Source organism: Triticum urartu, chromosome 3A (genome assembly GCF_056163025.1).
Source record: "Triticum urartu cultivar PI428250 chromosome 3A, HENAU_Tu73, whole genome shotgun sequence".
Classification (NCBI taxonomy): domain Eukaryota; kingdom Viridiplantae; phylum Streptophyta; class Magnoliopsida; order Poales; family Poaceae; genus Triticum; species Triticum urartu.
In genome coordinates, this window is record NC_141875.1 from 664,431,386 (window position 1) to 664,454,618 (window position 23,233).

The 23,233-nt window shown below is 46.7% G+C and overlaps 1 protein-coding gene and 1 pseudogene across 1 annotated transcript; both read right to left on the reverse strand.

The window, feature by feature from the left end:
• Positions 1 to 8: 8 nt before the first annotated feature.
• LOC125531668 (uncharacterized) lies at positions 9 to 12,546 on the reverse strand. Its single transcript, XM_087515895.1, has 10 exons — positions 12,484 to 12,546; positions 12,247 to 12,428; positions 11,271 to 11,624; positions 11,090 to 11,195; positions 10,138 to 10,217; positions 9,585 to 9,683; positions 8,324 to 8,570; positions 7,289 to 7,395; positions 7,119 to 7,189; positions 9 to 598 (listed from the first exon to the last, which is right to left on the reverse strand). Exons 1-9 carry the CDS (start codon positions 12,544 to 12,546, stop codon positions 7,144 to 7,146), a joined length of 1,284 nt encoding a protein of 427 aa, XP_087372021.1. The 3' UTR covers positions 9 to 598; positions 7,119 to 7,143.
• On the reverse strand, positions 4,533 to 5,768 carry LOC147981211 (uncharacterized; annotated as a pseudogene).
• Positions 12,547 to 23,233: the final 10,687 nt, after the last annotated feature.

Here is a 23,233-nt window from a genome sequence, read left to right on the forward strand (position 1 = left end):
CTCAGTGCTCTGTATCCACTGTGCTGCTGAAGCCAGTAAAACTTTACAATGCTCCCAAACAGGGCCCTTGAATAGTTGAATGATATGCTTCCAATGCTAGAAACCTGGACTCGGGCAGTTAAACAGAATTGTTCAACAGCTCAGCTAAAGAATTTTGGTTGGACTTTTGGCTCCGACTAATAACAAATATATTACGAGCGAAGCAAGAAAATACCGGAATCAAACCACAAGCACCGACAAGCATTGGCCACAGAAATAAAACCGAATGGAGCTGAGCCTACACAAGTTCCACACAAATCAATCCAGAAAATCATTTTTGGCATAATTCTCACAGATCAATTCAACAAGCTCCTTGATCGCCATTATCCGCGTCCTTCATCTGCTCACCAAGTCGCCTCGGGCAGCTCCAGTTAATCGCTCGTAGCTGCTCCAAGGTCTTCATTACTCTCTTGTTCACCGGCAGCCTTGTTCTGCCGGTCTGTTTGTCCCCGTGCACCCTGGTATGTCTACCCTCCTTTTTGTCAGTTAACTTAACAGGCTCTTTTTCAGTTGGCTTTAGCAGCTTCCCTTTCAGTTCGTTTGAGCTGCACTGGTGCCCCTGCATCAAACAGTACATATAGGTAAAGCTCATGTTAGTAAGAAAATGGTCAAGAGCAGTAACTGATTTCTCTTTTCCATCGACGAGAAAAGTACCCATGTTGTCAGTTATTAGCACAAAAACAAGACGTGCAGCAACCTGCAGCTAGAATACAATCACTTGCTGGCTTTGGTGAAATTTCTTAATTTCTTCTTAAACACAACTTGAATACTTTCTCTGGCCTTTCCAGGAACTGGTTGAACACAGTTTCTTGCCTGCTTAACCTCTAGATAGCATTACAACCATATATTCTCTTAATGTGTAGTTTCTCTTAACTTGTCAGAACACAAAACTCCACCACCAACACTGAACGAAACCGAGAGATGTGGGCCCGTGTGCCATCTATTAATTTCCACAACAGTTAACTGTGCACAATTATTCAAGAATGGTTGCGCGCACAAACATAAGACGCGCAAACATAAGACAGGTCAGCAACTTATTTCTATTGGATTAACAGGATTTGTTGAAACAGCTGATACAGAACTGAATATTCATACGATAGTCGGTCACAAAAATATCCAGCAAGTGAGTAGCAGCAGTACACAGAAGTTGATTAATTACCTGCACTCTTGCTCAGATATCTGCAGATCTCACTGGTGTAGAAGGTGGGAAAGAAAACGAAGCGCTTCTTTACATCAAGTTGGGCTACTCCTCGCAGGGTTTTGTTCCTCACATCGATAGCAATCATGAACTCCATGTTTTCCAGGATCCCGTGTTTGGTGCTAGAAGCCAAGTAGACAATATCGTCGTCGTCTATGCTTATGGTGGGGAACGCCATCTGAAGTTTTGGCAACGCTGGCGTCGTGTCGCTGCCGCTGCTGCTCAGCTTAGACAGCAGGTCGCCATGACCTGGAACGCCGCCGGAATCCATGGTGACATCTTTGCTTGAAAGTTGACAGTCAGGTTGCCAGACTGTGTTGATGTATAATGTGTTGTCTAATTTCTCTTATCAGATTGGTCTTTTGATTATATTGGCGAGAGCATGCACTTCTACATGATATCGAAGTCAAGATGTCTTGAGTTCAAGACCCAGCTGGCGTAATTATATTGCAGCCTACTTTCGGTTTTTTGATTGCATTGGCTAGAACATGCACTTTTACAGACTGTAGATGAACCATCAACATCCGGCGCCGGCAGTATCACCATGCTCCACGTTCTGGCCTTCCAGCCACCAGAGTCGACCTTGGTGACGCTCTGCTTCCATCGCACCCATTTTAGATAGGAATCTGTGTTAGAATAAATCCGAGGCACTTTGTGGATCTATTGAGGACCAAGCAATCACACGAGGCACGACATCAAGATTTGTTAACGAGGTTCATCGATATGGCTACATCCCTGGGGCATGACTACGGGCGCTCCTCCCCATAACACCGCTACAATACCGCACCCCGACCGCCGGCACACGTCGCCGGCCCCCCGCGTGCCCGTGCTATTCTGTTGACATAGGTTACATCGTGTGTCTACCCCGCTATATAAGAGAGGCCTAGGATACAAGTGTACTATTGGGACACAACTCATATCCTGTCTACACACAATCCAAAACCAAGTCCAATTGTAACCTACCTTGTACAATAATATTCGACACAATTCTAACAAACTCCACCTTGGCGAATATTCTTCACCACCTTGAATTCATCCATGCGTCGAACCTCCATGTACATTGGACTTGAGATACGTCATGAGCACCGCTCCTACTCCCAGCCTTCATGTGACTCCACCTGCAACTTGTAATCACTCCTTTTCTTAACCACAGTCAACACTCTAGCAAAATTAAGTTCCTTGTTACTCTAGTCCGTGCTCACAACTTTCAGAGTATCCGTCCAACGCCATCACACACTGACCACTGTGTGCGTGAAAGTGAACAACTCACATATTGAACGCCACCTATAAGAGTTACCTGAACTCGACATCATCGCTCTCCTTGACTGTCTGTCTGAAACTTGAAGGAATTTCACCGTCACCCTATGTCACCTTAAGTCAAATTCGCAGTTGGCTTATTCTTTTTTTCCGGATAGTCTCTAGCATGTCCCGCAGCTATAGCACTCCGCCTCTTTCTGTCTTGTCATCCGCACTTTGCCATGTGCACCGAGCACCACAGAATATACGGCCATGTACTCTCTCTGTTTTGACAATTTCAGACTTTCCGCCACTTTCTCAGATTCCCCATGGTCAACTCTCGTCTATCAACCGACACCAATAGACCCAGTCACCTACTTGAACCTGGTACTCGTCAACACTGCTTCAGCACCCCTGCATACTTTGTCTGACCACCAGTGCCTTGGCCTGTCGCTGTGTCCCGTGCTTACCGCACGTCTCGTCGCTATCACCGCGTCGAGCCTCTGCTGTCCTGGTTGAGTCTCCCGAGGTCGCGAACCCACATCACTCAACCCCCACTGCAGAGAACCACCGATCATCGCCGATCGATGCCGAGTATCACACCTCCATCAGACCATTGGGCCCTAGTCTGATCCACGTGTCTCTCGCTATCCCGCTGAAATAGGCTTCGACTCTCCATGCATTTACGCCGTAGCCCCTCCATCAGCACAGAGTGTAGTCATTCATCAGACTCCAGCTCCACCTTCAACATGACTCCATGGTAGATGATCAGTCCACCCTCACACCCCGTTGACTTCAAGCTCCGTGTGTACACCACCTTGAATCAACCCCGCGCCTTGTCTTGTCGAAGCCGCACAAGCCCTCGGGCCTGCACCACGTGTTTCCACGCTCCAGAAGTTGGCCACCATCAGCATCGCGCTCCTATGTCGTCGTCACTGAAATCACCACCATCTTCTGCTTTGACCGACATCCCCGTCGATCCATCAGACTGTCCAGTCCGACCCAACCGAATTATCCAACTGCAACCATGCTCCACCCCGCGTCGTGTCCGCCCGCACATCTCCATACATTGCTTGACACCTTGTGTATGCATGATCCATGCACGTTGCACATCACCGGCCTCGTTTCCCCTTCGTCTGCCATGTCAAACAACAGCACCTCAGCGTACCATGCAAAGAACACCGGAAGGAGTCCCCTTTTAGTCTTCTCGTACATGTAGCAGCAAGCTCAAGCTCACCTTCATGCATGCAGCACCCGTGACTCTTTTTGACTCTCTTCTTGTAGTCCCTCCGTTCCCAAATATTTGTCTTTTTAGAAATTTCAACAAGTGACTACATACGGAGCAAAATGAATGAATCTACAGTCTAAAATATGTCTACATGTATCTGTATGTTGTGTCCAGTTAAAATGCCAGAAAGACAAGTATTTGAAAACGAAGGGAGTACTTTACTTTTCCACGCTATAGATCAACCTGATGGTAATTGGAACTCCCATGGTCTAACACGCTCTAGCAGCTCTTGAAAACGAATCCCTTTTTTTAACTACAAATCCCACGAACCAGCCACGCCACGATGCACAACTTGCACACCAACCTCTAGCCAACTCGCACACGCACACGACCTTCCTTCCAGCTCAGCTTGGGCCTCTCGCGCAGAAACCCACACAGCCTCGCCTAGGCCTGTTGCCGGGCTGCAACGAGCCTAGCTCCTCCACGATTGGGCCACGTTGGACGCCACCTGTGCCACGCGCCTGGCTTTGACTTGTCGTTCGCTCGACCCTTGCAGGACGCTTGCGTCAGCTCCTGTTGTCTGCCTGTGTGCCCTCGCCAGCCGCCACATCGCGTTATGCCACCGATTGGCCGAAACCGATCTGACGATCACCAAAGTCGCCGATAACCTGCTGCCTTTCGCTGATTCTGCCTGCTTTCCGATTGCTCTTCACCACGACAATCTCAGATTGCTCCCCGACGTCCTGCACGCACTTCGTGCTCATCTGCAGCCGGTCTCCATCGCGCTCTCCTCTAGATCAACAATCAGCGCCTTTCTCAAACCTTGTTCATGATACCACTTGTTAGAATAAATTCGAGGCGCTCCGTCAATCTACCGAGGACCAAGCAATCACATGAGGCGCGATATCAGGATTTGTTAACGAGGTTCACCGATATGGCTACATCCCCGGGACATGACTACGGACACTATTCCCCATGGCACCGCTACAATACCGCACCCCGGCCGTCCGGGCGCCGGCACACACCGCCGGCTCCCCCGCGTGCCCGTGCTATTATGTTGGCATATGTTACATCGTGTGTCTCCCCCGCTATATAAGAGAGGCCTAGGATACAAGTGTCCTATTAGGACACAACTCCTATCCTGTCTACACACAATCCAAAACCAAGTCCAACTGTAACCTACCTCGTACAATAATATTCGACACAATTCTAACAATCTAGGGCCTTGTTGTACAGCTTCGTTGGCGGGATGTCATGCACTATCACTAGGGGCTCCACGAGGACGTCGCAGACGAGGATGCCGCGCCAGAGGTCCACCCAGGCGACCGTGCCGCGCTCGCCACCGATCGTGATCGTCTTGTCCGTCTTGTGATACGGCCTGTCTTCTTCCGACACTTCGACGGGTAGGGGGGCGAGCTTGTCCCTGACGAGCTCCTCCACTGACATGGGCACGATGATCCACCCCTCGGACTAGGAGTCGTAGGAGCGGTACAGGTGGACACTGAAATCCCACCTGATAATGGGCGTGTCGCAGTTGCACTCGGTCTTGTACACCGGGGACCAATAGCTCATGGCGGTGACGGCGTACCAGGCGCCACCTTTGCGGCTGAGGAGGGCGGTCGCGGAGTCGTGGAAGCCCCTGGGGTGCGGGTTGGGGAGCAGGTCCAGCACATGGGTTCGTGGCCTGTACATGAAGTAGTCCCAGGACTGTATGACTACACAGACGTTGATGTTGTTAGGGACGCGAAGGAGCACGAGGTCGGCTTCGGCGGCGGCGACGACCCTGGGCTCACGACGGCGGTTGTAGTCGAGGCCGGGGCAGTGGACGCACAGGTAGGAGAGGAGCGGCGGTCGGGCGGCGTGGAAGGTAACCTGGATCGGGAGGCCAGTGCTCGTGGCGCCCCTGGCGGTGGTGGCGTTCGGACGGTCGGCGATGTAGCACCGCAGGTCGATGAGGACGTCGGCGTCGTAGCCGTCGCACTCGGGGAGGGTAGGCGGAATCGTGGGGTTTGGCCATATATACCTGCGGGGTTTTGTGGGAAATCTAGTGCCACGTGAGAAATACATGAATACTTTTAGGAAAACGGTTCACGCCTACACGCCGGCCGAATTTTTCGGCCGGTCGCTTCGTCGCGTGAGGCGCTGGTGTGTGGGACTCCGCAGCAGTCTTTCATAGACGTCAGAGCCATATATCTTCACTAGTATAAATGCCCGTGCGTTGCAACGGGCGAAAATATTTTAAACATAGCATTGTGCAACACCTCTCATATCCAATTTTGGCAAATGTTGGAAATAAAATTACATTGAGCATAGCATTTTGGATCATAAAATTCGGACGTGAAGACCGAAGACCTACTTCAGCTCCGCACTTTCATCCGATGAACGAGTAGTCACATGGAATAGTCTTTAAATCGATCTTACTTATTATTGTTCATAAAAACATGAATATATATTTTTTGAGGTGGTGTTTTTTTTGTAATTTTGAGAACATTTCTAAAAAATGGAATCGTTTTTATAGTGATCAACATTTTTTTGGAAAATTATATTTCATTTGTAATTGTTTTTTGCACTGTTTTTTGGGCTTGGCCTAAGCTGGACCTCGATCGACACATACACAGACAACATGTACTCTCTTCCCCTTCCCTAAAAAAAACTCTCTTCCCCTAAAAAGGACAACACGTACTCTCTGTTACTAAAAAATCATTTTTTTATGTCTCTAGCTCAATAAATTGATTTAAAACAATGCGTAATATTCAATAATTCCCGTTATAAGATTCTGAACCAGAGCATCTCCATAATTTACCTAGGAGGGTCTCTAGCTCAATAAATTGATTTAAAACAATGCATAATTTTTTTATGTCTCTAGCTCAATAAATTGATTTAAAACAATGCGTAATATTCAATAATTCACGTTATAAGATTCTGAACCAGAGCATCTCCATCTGCTGGGAAGCCTAGCCATAGGCTGCCAAGGAATGGCTGACCAAACATGTAACTTGAGCGTTCATGTGTGCATGCTACTGAGCTATGCAATTTACCTAGTAAATTAACTAACCACACAGAATTTATCGTTGAGCAGAGTAGAGCTAGCAGCAACAGTCGAGATATGAAAGCGGCGGAACTGGCAGAGCTCCATCTGGACCTCGCCCTTCTCCTTCTGACTTTATTATTACAGTAAACATACCCATACGTTGCAATGAGAGAAAATTAATAAAAGCATCTATCTAGAATCCCACTCCAAAGAATTATGTAGAGCCAAAGGGGATCCAAACAAAAAACCTCATATGTGCTAATAAATTTTGACAAAACCTATATGTACTAATAACCTTTCCAGATAGTACTAAAAAAGAATTAGGAAATTGTCCCGTTGAATGATGAAAAACAAAAAACGGAAGATAATAGGTTGTTCATATGCACCTGATCTCTCCACCAAAACCAACCATCATCCATCCTCGTCAGCTTCAAGTTCTGTTGTTGTACTGATTCCTCTGCACCACAAACAAACAGTAACCACGATCACCGCAAGGAACTGATAGTGCTACGGCATGCAACCAGCGACTGATTTGTGATTAGGTCGGTGGTTTTACGAGTCGTATGATGCCATTGATGAGTCTGGTGAACAATATGCATGTGAGTCTTCATGATTTTCTTTTAATCTTCGATGCATTGGAGTTTCTTCTGAAGATCTAATCTCCTTCAGAACAATACATAATACAACAACCAAGAGCTAAATAAGTCACAACAGTATCAGGTAGAGTTTTCGGGTTCAATGCACATTGCAAAATGGTTTAGATCAACTTAGCAACCAGCAATTAAGTGGTCAATAATCTCATCTCTACCACGTAATTGACAGGTTTTATCTCCCTGAAAACATCGTTTGAATAAATTGACTTTAGTAAGTATGTTTATTTTTCAAAACCAGCCATGAAAAACATTAATTTTCAGGGGAAGCTTCACTTTCCAAAGAAATTTATCTAGAAATTAATATTTCTCAAGTTCATTCTCTTGTACAGATAGCTAACAGAAAAAAATCCCATCAGAAGTATAATTGAATCTTTATCAATGCAGAAATTGACACCTTCACAAGTAGCTTGGATGCTGTTTCACAATTTTAAAATATAGCACCAATGTGTCCATGTACTTTGCGCCGACTCCCAGCCATCTGTAAGAATCTCAGCAACAGAGACATCTTTGCTAAAGAAAATGTTGTGCGGCCTGGGGATAAGATTGAGTAAAAGTTTCACAATCCACAAATCTTCCTGTCACCTACTTGTTTCTAGTTCTGCGATTGGTTAACTCAGTTACCAACGTAGTAGTGTCAGGCTTTCTACTTTACACAATATCAATAAAATTCATCAGAGAGTATCTTTGTACCTACTCTACCATGAAGAAGCTAGTTAATTTAGCAAAAAAGGCAACTGTGGAAAAACACAGTAGTGCTAGTTTCATTGGAATCTGATTCCTTTCCACCATTGTTAGAGTCTACAGTGCATCGGCAGAACTGAAGGGGTTGAAAAGTTCAGAGACAGTGCCCATCAGGTAGCTAGCAGGTTATACTTTATTTAGAAAAGAGGATGACACAAGATTCTTAGTTCTGTCAGGAAAGAAAGAGAGAGGAATACCATCTCAGAGTGGTTGGAGCCGCGCCACTCCATGGGTACGGCAGCAACGATGCAATCAATCGACGTTCGAGAGTCCTCCTTGGCACCATCACCATCCTGGACTCTGCTTCTGTGCCCACGGGCCAATGGCGTCTGCTCAGACTCAAGCGTTGTGGGTGTACCAGGCGGGGAGCGGGCGGTGAGGTCCCAGGTGGGGGGTGGGAGGAGGCGGCGGGGTGGCACTCGGTAGGTAGAGCGGCCAACGGCGCTGTGGTTGCACGCGAAATCATAGTCAGAACTTTGCATTTGAAGGTACACGCTCAGAGGAACAATTTTTTTCTCGATGCCGAAAGTACCAAATGCCTAAAACTGAAAATCACATCCTGAAACTGAGCATTTTATTGAGAATAGGCAAAAAAAAATTAAAGACAACAATACACAGAACAGGTGAACGGTGATCTGATTTCAACACAAAATAGTCATGAAGAAATAAAATGGGTGGACAGTGATTTGGTTTCTAAACATAAAACTGATCATGTTTATGCCACACATTAAGCACATAATGTGTGCGTATTTGTAGAATGAAACTTCTACCAACTAAAACTACTCCCAAAGGCAATCTTCAATTTGAACCTTAAGACGTAACACATAAAGCTACAGACTACAATTTAGATGCACAAATTTAGCTCACTCAATTCAGTTTAGAGAGTACGCACACCCAATTCTGGAAAAAAAATAATGCGAGGCCCAATTGTACCGATCCTTACACCTGTGAATCTGTGACCCTCCGCTGCATCAAGCATAAACCATCATGAGATTGATTCCTTAATTGATCTGAAAAGAGCTGCTTGGATCTAGATGAACATGCGCGCTTTGCTGCGCCGGGAATTTTTGTGATGATTTATCAGTTACGTCCTTCACTATTTAGATGTTGGCTTTAGCAATCAAATGAACAAATGCCATCCCTCTACATATCAGAACCAGTAGTAATGGGCATTCTTTAACAATTGTTTGTTCTTCTAAAATTAGAACTGAATAGAATCATACATCTCTTTAAAACTAACCTTACGGACATTACAGGAACTGAAACCAAAGGACAACATGCTGTCATAAAGAGATGCGGTGGAATCAGTTTTTTCAGGGTCAATCAAATGAACAAAACAAACATAAAGCAAACTGCACACTGTAGCATATCATCACCTTATAGTAGCTCTGGCCTTGTACAGGAACAAAGTAGAGAGCAGCATGTGGAACCTCTGTACATTTAGTAAAGTAAAATTACCTGAATACCAGTCTTCCTCCAACAGTTCTCAAACTGTAAACTCCATCATACCGCACACCAGATTCAGGAGCATATGAAAAACGCTTCTCTTTGAGGGACCTTTTTAAGTTCGCAAACAAGATGATATAATAACAAATATCAGCTGAATAGTAGATGGCCTCCATATATGCAACAAAATGTATCAGTGAAAAACAAATCATGGAAGATAATAATGCACTGAAACAACACATAAATGAAAAGAGCTGCAATATCATTTTGTTTCACTGAAACGACACAAATGGAAATGGAAAACCATTTCATCTACATTAATCAACTTAATTCATCTTCAGGCTTTTCTAGTCAAAAAAATAAAGAAAATACTTCAATGGTAGTTAATGTTTCAGTCAATACTTCAAATGGTGAGCAGTTTCAGTCAATGCTACATTATTTTCAGGTGACTACAAAATGATGCACTAATGCGAGCAGTTTTAGTCAATTCTCAAATGGTAGTTACAACTTTAAAAGGAAAAAATAGGAAAAGAAGATACATATGTCATGAATCCTAACATGCGACCTTGCAGTCTCAAGGGCAAATCTGATCACTTTATAATATTGCAGGCGACCTTTTGTCTCAAGATAACTCGCTAGATCACCCTATTGAGTTAACACGGATCTAGTTATCGGCAATAGAAGACTAATATTTTCCAGGACAATCCAGTAAGATTCTTTCTTATGGTTGCAATAACAAAAAAAAATTGTTCACGAAACATATATGCATACTGCTTTCAAAAACCCTATTACATGGAGGAATGCTTTTCTAGATATGGATATGATGAAAAAGGAATACACGCATTTGTTCTGTTTGTAAAGTGATCTGGATATGCATAAAGTGACCTGGATATTCAAAAAAATTGTTCACGAAACTTATATGCATACACGCATTTTCTAGATATGAAGAAAAGTATTGTAAAGTGATCTGGATGAGATGCTTTGAATAGCAATCACGTCTTGCAGACTCTCTATTAGGCCAATCACAAGCAATATATTAAAGGAGATGGAATACACATGGCTTAACTTGTCCAGTGTTCCATTTACGTGCACAGAGATTCACAAATCATTTCCAACTCTTCGACATCAGGCTTAACAATAGCAGAAACTTCATATGTTTTCTCGTCAGAGCTAACACACACACACCTCAGGGCATGCGCCCCTCCATGACCAGCCTCACGAAAGCAGCAGCTGCAGACCTCTCCCAGTGGGCGTTTCATTTCAAATCAAAAGACAGGAGCTCACTCCTGGACTGGAAACCAATCCTCCTAGCTCTCTCTGTATAGTTTCCTTGAGGTTGTTGTTCTTAGCTCTCCACTTTGGACGTAACCAGTAAAAAACACTCCCTGTACTCGTGTTACCGGGTACTGTCGCCGCTTGAGGCTTGAGAAATGAAAATTCAGGTGGGGTGCCTTCTCCTCCCCCACTCCCCCAATGTATTGTTAGAACTTGATATAAGAGGAAAGGTGGAATAAAACCTTGAGTAGCTGCAGGTCCATGGCGTCCTTCACATCTCCTTGAAGAAGCCCTTGACGACGGCGACCATGGTGGATGGGGAACTCCCATGGCGTGCTCCATCTGCGTCTGCAGCAGAGGATATGAAGAGAAGGTGAGGTCTAGGGGTAGCGGATCCCGGCCAAGAAGGAAGGAGGGACAAACCTGGGGCCGCCGGAGACGCGCCGGCGAAGCACTGCCCGGAACCCTAGCCACGGGGGTGTGGTTGCGAGCGGGCGGTAGAGGCCAGGAGATGAGAATCTGGCCGGAGGGGAGGGAGGCGCGGAGCATGGGGAGCTCGGCGCCGTGCTGCGCGGCGCCGGAGCTCGCCGGAAGCGGCCGGCGTGGGCGGCGGCGGCGGTGACTTCGTCGGCAAGAGGGAGAGGAGGCGAGCCCGTGCGTGTGTGGTTGTCTTTTTTTTCTTTACAAAGCTGCTCGGACCGCGTGTTGAATACTCCGAACGCCAGGGTGTTTTGTGCAAAATCGAAACGTTTTCTCAGATATCCACTTAAGATAGGACTGCGGGTTAAATTCTGACAAATTGAGGGACTTTTTTGCAAAATGCCCGATGACGGTCGCTGGTTTATTATTAGGGAAGATTCATCACGCAACGAGCTCCTACAAACAACCTAATACGCTTTCATGGACTACAAAAGATTGGATATTTCTTTTTACATGTTTCAAAATTAGGTGTGTTCCTTCTTGCAATAGTTCATCACCATGCAACTGGGGTAGGTCGGTAAGAACATCTCTATGAGGTATAATTTTTTTGCTGGGATCTCTGTGAGGTACATGAAAACATGTTTAGTGTATGTATGTGGCACACCGAATCGTTTTTGTAAAACTGCCAAACCCATTGGATGGCGTCGATTTTGCATCTAGCGGTCACTGACACATCTATGCATGTGCGCGTGCGGGCGAAGCGGAGATTGTGGGCGCAGGTACTGGACAGATAGAAGAGTTGAGGAGAGAGATTGAAACGTGAGAGGAAGAAGCGGAGGAGAGGGAGAGGTGGCCGGGTGGGGCGCTGACGTGGTGGCGGACCATGGTCGGAGCCGTCGGTGGCACCATGGAGGCGTGCCAGAAGAACTCCTCGGCCGTCATGGAGTGGCCCTCGGATGACTCCAGGTGCACGAACTACATGAACGGCTGGCTGATCTGCTGCTCCGCCATGGCCATGGTGGTGATCGCCGACGGCGATGTGGGGCTGTTGGTTAATATGAGCGACGACGTGATGGTGTAGTAGTAGGAGAGGGAGATGTTGGCGCTGGCGGCGATGTTTATGAGGATGCCGGTGAGGAAGACAAGGAGCAGGGTGAAGGCCTTGAGCAGGCACCACGACGACCAGCAACAATTCGTTGCGCGGCGTCAAGGGCACCACCACTCCCGCCGCCGCTTCCTCGTCCCCGATGCCGCCTCTCGGAGATTTGAGCTGCTTCATCGATTAGATTTCCGTGCCCCTCCCTGCAAATCAATACGATCCAGCTGCTACGACCATCAATGCCTTCAATTCAGTTCCTCCTCGATCCTCCTACACGTACGAGCAATCTCCTGATCAATCAATTGATGATCAACTTGCTTGACCCGCCCATGCAACAGACAATTAATTCGGATTGATGATCGGTCTCTCCCTACAGCAAGGCAGAGGCAGGACATGTCCGTTTTTCTTCATGAGAACAGAACATTTTTTCTCTTCATAAACGTTGCATTTCTTTTCATCTGCTCTCCCCTCATGTTACTGAACCATGTCTTTTGCCAAACGTCATTGCATCTGTGTGCTTTGGGATATCTGAACTTCACTCCATGTAAAAGGCATGTTAATTTATGCACAACACACCTGATAAGTTATGCGCAAGCACTGTGATAATTTTGAGACAGGGGAAAAGATGTTGAAAACACCTCCGGTATTTTTTGTGTAAATGACGTGATAATATACTCGCCATAGAATTGATAACTTACGCACAAATATCACGGTAACTTTTAACCCGGTAAAATGAGTTGAATATCCCTGATAATTTACATGTGAATAGCATGATAATATCCACCTCGGATACCTGATGACTTACATGGAAACACCACGATAATTTTTCACCCCCAAAAAAGTTGAAAATATAACCTTTGAAAAAATAGTTTTCCAAAATACCCTCGTTAACTTATATGAAAATTAGCATGGTAATATACAAACCATATACCCGATAACTTACGTACGAATCATAAGTTTCTCCACGGAAGAAATTTTTTGTTGAAAAACATTCCCTCGGAAATTTATGTGAAAATAGTACGGTAATATATGAACCGCATACCTGATTACTTATGTACAAACACCATGATAACTTTGACCGAGGAGGGAAAAGTTGTTCAAAAATATACCCCCTCGTTTATTTATGTGAACAATAGCATGGTAATATACAAACCACATACTGGGTAACTTGCATACAAACATCACGCTAACTTTGACCAAAAAGAATAAAAGGTTGTTGAAAAACATACCCCGCTAACTTAGGTCAAAATAGTATGATAATATATGGACCACATACCCGGTAACTTATGTACGAACATGACGGTAACTTTGACCAAAGGAAAAAATATTAAAAAATATACCACGATAACTTATGTGAAATAACACAGTTATATATGAACCGCATATCCGATAACTTACGTACAAACGCCGCGGTAACTTTGACCAAAGGGGGAAAAAGTTGTTGAAAAACATACCCTCATTAACTTACGTGTGTGGTAATATACCAACCACATACCCAATAAGTTATATACATACACATCACGGTAACTTTGACCAAGGGAAAAAACTATTGAACAACATAACCCCGATAGCGTATGTGGAAATAGCATAGTAACTTGCATACCAACATGGGATCTAGTATTGAAGATCTCGTCGCGACGATCTTTTTGTGTAAAAACGATATTTGCATCGATGACTTGAGCTACAAAACATTTAAAAATTTTGAAATAAGAAGAATCTACAATGACATCAAATTTTTGTTCTCTAGTGCATACATTCATATGCATGTGCAAAGGATGAAAAAACTATTTTGGATGTCTCGGATAACTTATATGAAAGTATGAAGATAACTTGCATACCACATGTGCGGTAAATTATGTGGCCGAGGCATGGTAACTTTTTGACCTGAGAAAAAAGTCGTCAAAAATATACCAATGGGATCTAGTTTCGAAGATCTCGTCGCGACAAATCTTTTATGTGAAAACCATTTTTGCATCCGACCGGCGGTTTGAGCTACAAAACATTTTGAATTTTTGAAATTGGGAGAATCTAGTATGATATCGGATTTTTTTGTCCTCTAGTATATGCATGTAATTTAGAGGAAGAAATGCACGCCGGAGAAGAGTGAGTCATCCTAATGCACACTACTAGGAAAAGGGCTATAGATAAGATTGATACTAATGACGCACCATGGAAGCAGTGCGCCACTACTATATACTAATGGCGCACCAGAAAAAGGGTGCGCCACTAGTATTAAATTATTATTTTTTTCCATTTTCCATACATACTAATGGCGCATCAGGTCGAAGTGCGCCATTACTAGTTCTAAGTAGTAATGGCGCACCAAGCAGACAGTGCGCCATTACTGTAAAATTTTTTTTTTTTGCAAAACTACTAATGGCACATCGTTCCATAGTGCGCCATTACTAGTTTAAACTAGTAATGGCGCACTATTGCCCGGTGCACCATTAGTATATATATTTATTTATTTATTTATTTATTTTTACTTTTTTGCAAAACTACTAATGGCGCATCACCTGCAGGTGGTGCGCCATTAGTAACCTGGGACCCCAACAAGATATTTTGGACAACCCCACACCTATCCACTCACTTTCCCCACTTCATTCCCTCCACCTCCTTCTCCAAGCTTTCGGCCATCTCCTCCTCCTCACCTCATTTCCACCATAGATTCATCAAAATTAAGTGGTGAAATTACCTTTTTTTGATAGATAAATAAGGGGAAAGCTATCTTCATGATGTAGATCTACTTTTTTTCTCCCTAGCTCGCTCCAACAACGTGCACATGCACTTTTTGTGGCCTAGCTAGATCTATGTATGTTTGTGGTGTTGCATGTGTTTGTGGTGTTGCATATATGTTTGTGTTTGAAGGTACCGGTATTTGAAATGCGATAGTTGCCAATATTTTGCCGGAATGTTTTGATTCATTTCCGTTTCGGCGAGAATTTTGGCACTATGCATTCTTTTTGGTCCTATTTTTAGGGAAGGTCATGCCAAATTTTTTCTTGGTTCTAAAATATCGTTTTGCTCTACCCCGCAGGCGACCATGGTCCGCACGATGACTGAAGGCATCGTGAATAGGTTTTTGAGCTCCGCGAAGGCCGAGATGCTTCAAAAGAACGAGACGGAGATAAGATGTCCGTGTCGAAGATGCAAACTGAAGAGCCTTATTGCGGACCCGGATTCCGGGCAGGTGCGGGACCACCTGCTCTTGCGTGGTTTCATGGATGGCTATCGGTGGCAAGGTGATGAAGATGACTATGAAGTCGTCCATGGGGGGCGGGCAAGAAATGAGGAAGGGCAACAAGACAAGTACCACCGTGGTGAGGGCGGGCGAGAAGACGAAGAATCTCCAGGACATGATCACGACGGTGATGTTGTACACAGTCATCATGTAGAAGATGTCGTACATGATGATGAGGAAGATCAAGACGAAGGGCATGATCATGAAGATGAAGATGCCGAAGCAGACGACGATGGAGGCTGGGTGCAGGACCCTCATATTCAAGAGCTGCTTCTCAAGCAGACGGATAACGCAAGAGCTGCCGCCCGAGAGAAAGCCAAGCTGGATCAACTGGAGATAGACGCGGTTACTCCATTGTATGAAGGATGCAGGCCCGAGGATACCCGCCTGAAAATAACGCTCATGGCTCTGGAGATGAAGGTAAAACACAAAATGACCGACGCATGCTTCGACGAGAGCATGTCATTCTGACACGAACGTCTTCCCAAGGGGAACAAGTGCCCGACCAGTTTCGAGGAGGCGAAGAAAATCGTGTGTCCTCTGGATTTACCGCACGTGAAATACCATGTGTGCATGAACAATTGTATCATTTATCGGGACGAGCACGCGGAGTCTACCATATGTCCGGTGTGCGGCGTCACTCGATACAAGAAGAGGAAGAAAGCTCCTCGAAAATCGGTGTGGTACTTTCCGATCACTCCTCATCTGCAGTGGTATTTCGCGGACCCTAAGGTAGCAAAGCTCCTGCGTTGGCACGCGGATAGGGAGGAGAAGAAGCGGGAAGATGACGGAAATGAGCCGGAGATAAATAAAAAAGACAAGATGCTGAGTCACCCTAAGGATGCGAGCCAGTGGCAAGCATTGAACTTCGAATACCCAGAATTTGGAAAGGATCCAAGGAACATCGTGCTGGGCGCGAGCACCGATGGAGTCAATCCGTTTGGCAGCCAGAGAAGCACACATAGCACCTGGCCTGTGTTTGTGTGGATGTACAACCTTCCCCCCTGGTTGTGCATGAAGAGGAAGTACATTCACATGAGTATGCTAATTGAAGGGCCGAAACAACCAGGGAACGACATTAATCTGTATCTGGGGCTACTGAAGGAGGAGCTAGACACGCTGTGGAAAACGCCAAACTTAATGTGGGATGCCCCAGAGAAAGAATATTTCCCTATGAGAGCCGCACTGCTTACGACGGTGCATGACTATCTCAGTTACGGATATCTCGCGGAGCAGGTAGTCCACGGATTTTCTGGATGCGTAAGGTGCATGGATGACACAACGTATCGCCAGCTAGATAGAGATCCCGGGTCTTCGAAAACCGTGTTCATGGGACATCGAAGGTGGCTTCGCGACGATGACCCGTGGAGGAAACGCAAGGATCTGTTCGATGGTGAAACCGAACCCCGAAAACGCCCGTGTACGAGGAGTGGCGAGGAAATAGACGAGCTGTTGAAAAATTGGAAAGACTGCCCACTGCCAGAAAAGAAGCAAAAGGCGCCAGAGCCGGGAAAGAAGCGAAAGGCGCCAGAGCCGCTGCTGAAGGTATGGAAAACGAGGTCTGTTTTCTGGGACTTGCCGTACTGGAAGATCCACCGTGTGCCTCACAGCCTTGATGTCATGAATATCACGAAGAACGTGTGCGAGAGTCTGCTTGGTACCCTGCTCAACATGCCAGAGAGGACCAAAGATGGGCCGAAAGCAAGGGCAGGCTTGAAATCAATGGGCATCAGGCAGGAGCTTCACGCTAATGATGATGATGATGATGATGAGGCGAAGTAGGACACAGAAAGTCGTCGCAAAGGCAAAAAGGCCAAGAAGACCGGAAATGACTACCCTCCCGCGTGCTTCACTCTAAGTCAGGAGGAGATCGAACAGTTTTTCACCTGCCTCCTAGGAGTAAAACTTCCTTATGGTTACGCGGGGAAGATAAGCAGATACCTAGACCCAGCGAAGCAGAAGTTCAGCGGGATGAAGTTTCACGACTGTCACGTGCTGATGATGCAGATACTTCCAGTTGCAATCCGTGGGATCATGGACGCGCACGTCCGTGAAACGCTATTTGTCCTATGCAACTTTTTCGACGTCATCTTTCGGAAGTCGATTGGCGTGAGGCAACTCAGAAGGCTACAGGAAGAGATCGTGGTGATACTATGCGAGCTTGAGATGTATTTCCCGCCCGCATTCTTCGACGTTATGGTGCATCTGCTGCTCCATATCATGGAGGATATCATCCAACTCGGGCCGACGTTCCTGCACAGCATGATGCCATTCGAAAGGATGAATGGTGCCATCAAAGGATACGTTCGCAACATGTCACGTCCAGAGGGAAGTATAGCCAGGGGCTTTCTGACCGAAGAGTGCATCTCCTGCTGCACGAATTATCTAGGCATCGAGAACCCCGTTGGTCTGCTCGTCAACAGGCACCTCGGCAGGCTCGCTGGATGGGGTCACCGTGAGGGGCGCCGCGAAATGCATGTCGACTTCGAGGGTCGACTCGCCGACTTTGAAAGAGCAAACCTAGTCGCGCTACAACACATAGACGTGGTCGATCCTTGGGTGGTAGAGCACAAAACCTTTATTGAGAAGACGTACAATGACCGACGCCAACAGAGGACGGACGGAGATATACTTGAAGAGCACAACTCATGTTTCACGCGTTGGTTCAAGCAGAAACTTCTGTCGTACCCTTTACATGAAGATTCTTCCGCAGAAGAACAACTCATATTCGCCTTGTCACAGGGCGCCGAGCACAACCTGATGACCTATGAGGCGTACGATATCAACGGCTACACATTCTACACCGAGGACAAGGACATGAAGAGCGATGGTTATCAGAACTCCGGGGTAACGATGGAATCCTACACCAGTAACGACAAGGACAGATACTACGGAAGGATCGAGGAGATCTGGGAGCTGAGCTATGCTGGAGAGAAGGTCCCAATGTTTCGTGTCAGATGGGCCAAGAGCGTCCTAAAAGAAGACCGGTATTTCACCACCATGGTTATACCCGAAGCCAAATCCAAGACCGCGGGTGCAAACGTCACCGCGAAAAATGAGCCATGGGTACTGGCTTCCCAAGTGGACCAATGCTTCTTCATTACCGACCCGTCAAAGCCCAGTCGTGTTGTCGTGAGGAGAGGCAAAAGGAAGATCATCGGAATGGATGGAGTAGCCAATGAGCAAGACTTCGACAAGTACGGCGACCCGAAGATCGAACATGACGACGACGATGAAGTAGCAGCACACACCACAAGAAGAAGCAGGACCACCCTACCTAAAGGACGTCCGTTCCACAGAAGAACTCCATTTGCGAAAAAGAAGGGCAAGAAGATTGTGAACAGATAGCTAGCTAAGATCGATTGTATTTAAATCGTAGTCTTCATTTCTCGATTGTATTTCATGGGCACTTTTTGATATCATGAATATTTTTAAATTTTATGGGCACTTTTTGAATTCATGAGGACACTTGATCTCGATCCCCCTCCATCTCGATCTCGATCCCACCCGCACCCTCCCCCGCTAGCTCCACCGCCGCCGACGGCCCACCGCAACCCTCTCCCGCTAGCTCCACCGCCGCCGACGACCCACCGCAACCCTCCCCCGCTCCACCGCCGCCGACGAGCACCCGGCCCCCCGCACCCTCCCCCGCTCCACCGCCGCCAACGGGCACCCCTCGCACCCTCCCTCGCTCCACCGCCGCCGCCGATGATATTTTCAAGTAACAAATTTGAACATATTTTTTAAAAAATTATTACTGTTTTTATAAAAAAAATATTACTGTTATGATTTAAACAAGTTTGAACATATTTAAACACAAATAAATATAAAAACAGCATTTAAAATGCATAAAAAATATTGGGGAGCCTGGGAATCGAACCCAGGACCTCCTGGTGTGTGTGCTACATGCTGACCAGTCGGGCTAGTGGGTGGGTTCTATTGTAGATAGGGTTAGGCTGTAGATATGGTTAGTGGGCTAGATTAAAACAAAATTCTAATGGCGCACCGACGGGAGGTGCGCCATTAGAATAGTCGTACTTATGGCGCACCGAGGGGAGGTGCGCCATTAGAACCCTCCCCCACTCCACCTACTGCCCTCGCCAGACACTTCGTCCTTCCTATCCCTCCACCGCGCCGCTCCCTCCCTCGTCCCTCCCTCCACCGCGCCGCCGCCGCTGCCCCGACCCACGGCGCCGCAGCCGCCCACGCGCCCCCGCCGTCTCCCTCTCCCCTTCCTCCCCCTCGAGCGCCGCCTCCCCCTACGTGCGCCGCGTCCCGACCCACGACGCCGACGCCATGCCTCCTCATCGCGCACGGGGCGCTCTTCCTCGCGCTCTCCTCACCAACCACGATGCGGGCCACCTGCTCCTCACCAACCACGACGCCGGCCACCTGCTCCGTCGTCTCCGGCAGAGGTTACTCCACCTAGCTGCAGCACTCGTGCGCTTGGCGGCTAGGGTTTGCCTCCAGCCCCTCCCCTCCCCCATCAATGAGAGGAGCATCCGGTGCCCTCGCCCTCGAGTTCGTCGACGACGCCGTCCTCCAGCCGCTGCCGCCGCAGTGCCGTCCTCCCGCTCAGGTCCTCTCCTCCTTCCTCCCTCTCCTGTGTTCCTAGGTTCCTAGGTTCCTAGGTTCAGATTTGTGCACTGTAGATGATGTTCCACTATGAACTTACTGATGATGACAGATTTGTGAACTTACTGATGATGACAGGAGATTTGTGCACAAACTACAGTGCACAAATCTCCATGATGGATTAGGTAATGTTGCACTGTGTAGTAAGTTCCATAGATTGTATAATGCTAACACCAGTTTTAATATTACTGTAGCAGAGGTGATTGGGGGTTGTTGGGATAATGTCAAAATTAGGAGGAGGTTGGGTGATTTGGCTGAGCAGATTTGTGAACTTACTGATGATGACAGGAGATTTGTGCACTATAGTTTGTTAATCTGGACATCTTAGTAGCTAATGTATTCAGTTAACCAAAGTTTAGTTCTTGTGTAGTGTAGTTCCCTCCTCAAATTACTTGCAAGCATATTGTAACTATTTTCACTCTGTCCTGAAGGTTTTTGACTACACAATCTGTGGTGACCCACACTCTATTCGTTCACACTCATTGAGTTCGCTTGTGAAGGTATTATATGTTCACATGGTACATTTATGTTTTTCAGCAGCTAATTGATGGTTTGATACATGATACATTTCATGCACAGGTGCTAGAGATGCACTTAACTTGCTAAAATCATCCCCTTGTTCTTACTGGTTATATAAATTCATTGATTGTCCTATGTTTTCTGTCAGGGTATTGTTCAGGAAGCTTGCTTGAGTTTGTGTCCTTTAATTTGTAAATCTGCAGTTCTAGCCACATTTAGGATAAGTTGTTGTATATACTGTCATAAAGTTCAGCAAGAACAGGGCATCAACAGTGCTACTCTAGTATCTAGTTGGGGAGGGACAAATGGACAGGGACAACAAACTATTACTCTTAGGATTAACACTCCTCATATGAGATGAGAGGATTTTTTTAAATTGCTTCTTGCAGTTTTGAAAATTCAGTTTATTCGGTTACTAAAAATTCAGTTAGGCACACAAATTTCAGAACTTCTGTTTGCTGTAACATATTGATGTGCTTTGTAAAACTTGTTCATGTACTAAACTACTAATGCCTTGTGATGCTCTGAATTACTTGTGATGCCTCTGAATTACTTGTGAGACGCCGATGCTGCTTGAGGCCCTTGAGAGGCCCTTCGTGTCGTGATGATTTTGCAGGTACCCCGAGAGGCCCTTGAGTTTGCCGGAATGTTGATTAACTTCCGTTCCGGCAAATTCGGGTACTCCATATGTCCTATTTTCAGCAAAGGTCATGCTGAAATTTTCCGTGAATTTTAGCATGACTTTGCTAAAAATCGGACATATGAGGTACTTGCTACTAATGCATGGGCCGGGGTATCTTAGTACTTAATTAAGTAGGATCAACTGCCCCTTTATTCTTGCTGTATTAAACCATAGGTGGCAATAGAGCCAAGTGATTAGTGCCAAGTGATTAGGCCCAACCTAGGGTGCCTCGGCATCAATAAACCCTAAATGATGAAAACTTAACTTGGCTGCCCCGGATGCCTCGGTGTCGATGAGAACCTAAATGATGTACGCTTAGGCTTTTAGGGTGCCTCGGCGTCGACAAACCCTAAATGATGAAAGCTTAGGCTTTTAGGGTGCCTCGGTGTCGACAAACCCTAAATGATGAGACCATGATCTTGTTCCTTGACAATAACCAACTTTTTGACCAAACTTTTTTCCTATTTAGAGCGAAACATGGCCCACAACAATGAGGCCGGTGGTTCGGGCGACAAGCAATTCTGGGAGCTGTCCCAGGAGATGGAGGAACAACCTCACCGCTATGAGGACGCCGCGGAAGACACGGATCCTGATTACACAACCCCTAGTGGCGTCGGGGATGACGCCACTGATGGTGCCGCCGAGGATGCCACCACTGATGATGGCGGCGCACACATAGATGGCAGCCAACCGAAGAAGCAAAAGAAGGACCGGCGCCTGAATGCGCTCCGCACCGTCAAGGAGGAATTCACTCAAGTGGACTCCGACGGGAATCCAACGGAGCCCAAACATATAGTCAAGGGGTACTCGGTTCAGCTCGGGTGCATTCTCCGGAGCACCGTCTCGATCAACACCGAGAACCTTAGGCATAAGGACCGAGGGAATTTGCGCAACCTCCTCTTCACGAAGCTGCACGAACGATACAAGTTCCCCGCCGAATTTGAAAACACATGCCTCTCAGGGAATAAAGTGAACAGTGCCGCCCTCACGAAGATGAGCACGGCCCTGTCTACTTGGAAAAGCGCGGTGAAGAGAATGATTGATAAAGGTGATAGTTATGAGAAGATCAAGGCGAAATATCCTTTGATGAGCGAAGATGAGTACAAGGAGTTCAAGATCAAGTGGCGAGAGCAGTGCAACCTCCGCATCAAGTCAGTGGGGGAAAGAAATGCGGGAGTTGAACTTAGGGGAACACAAACTCGGTCCCAGCGGTTACAGAGTGGCGGAGTCTATATGGGACAAGGAGGACGCGGAGTGTGCCGAGCAAGGCCTACCGCCCCGCTTCGAGAAATACAGCGGTGACAAGCAGACCAGGAACTATGTCAGGGCCCGGTACAAGGAGGACCCGATAACAAAGGAGCTTACCACAGATCCGAAGACCAGGGCGCTTGAGCTTCTTCTGGTAAGGAATACACCCCCGCGTAATTAGCTCCATATGGTTGCACTCTAATTAATCCCTAATATTTCTAAATGGTTCACGTTCCTTTCGTAGGACACTGAAAGCAGTAGCGCGGGGTCGTCTAAGAGCTCCCCTTTCGACACCCCTTTAAATAGGGCGTTGAACGTAATGAAAAACAAGGATAAGCTCACTAAGCCGACGTCAGCTGGTCGTGTGGCCGGCAAAGGCTTGTCCACAAAATGGGGGTCATACTATACCGCTGGTGTGCGGAAGGAGAAAAAGACCAGCTCGGAAAGCCAGACGCGCGAGGTTGAAGAACTCAAGGCACAAGTGGCGCGGATTCCGGAGCTTGTCCAAGAGCAAGTGCAACAACAACTTGGAACGACGCTCA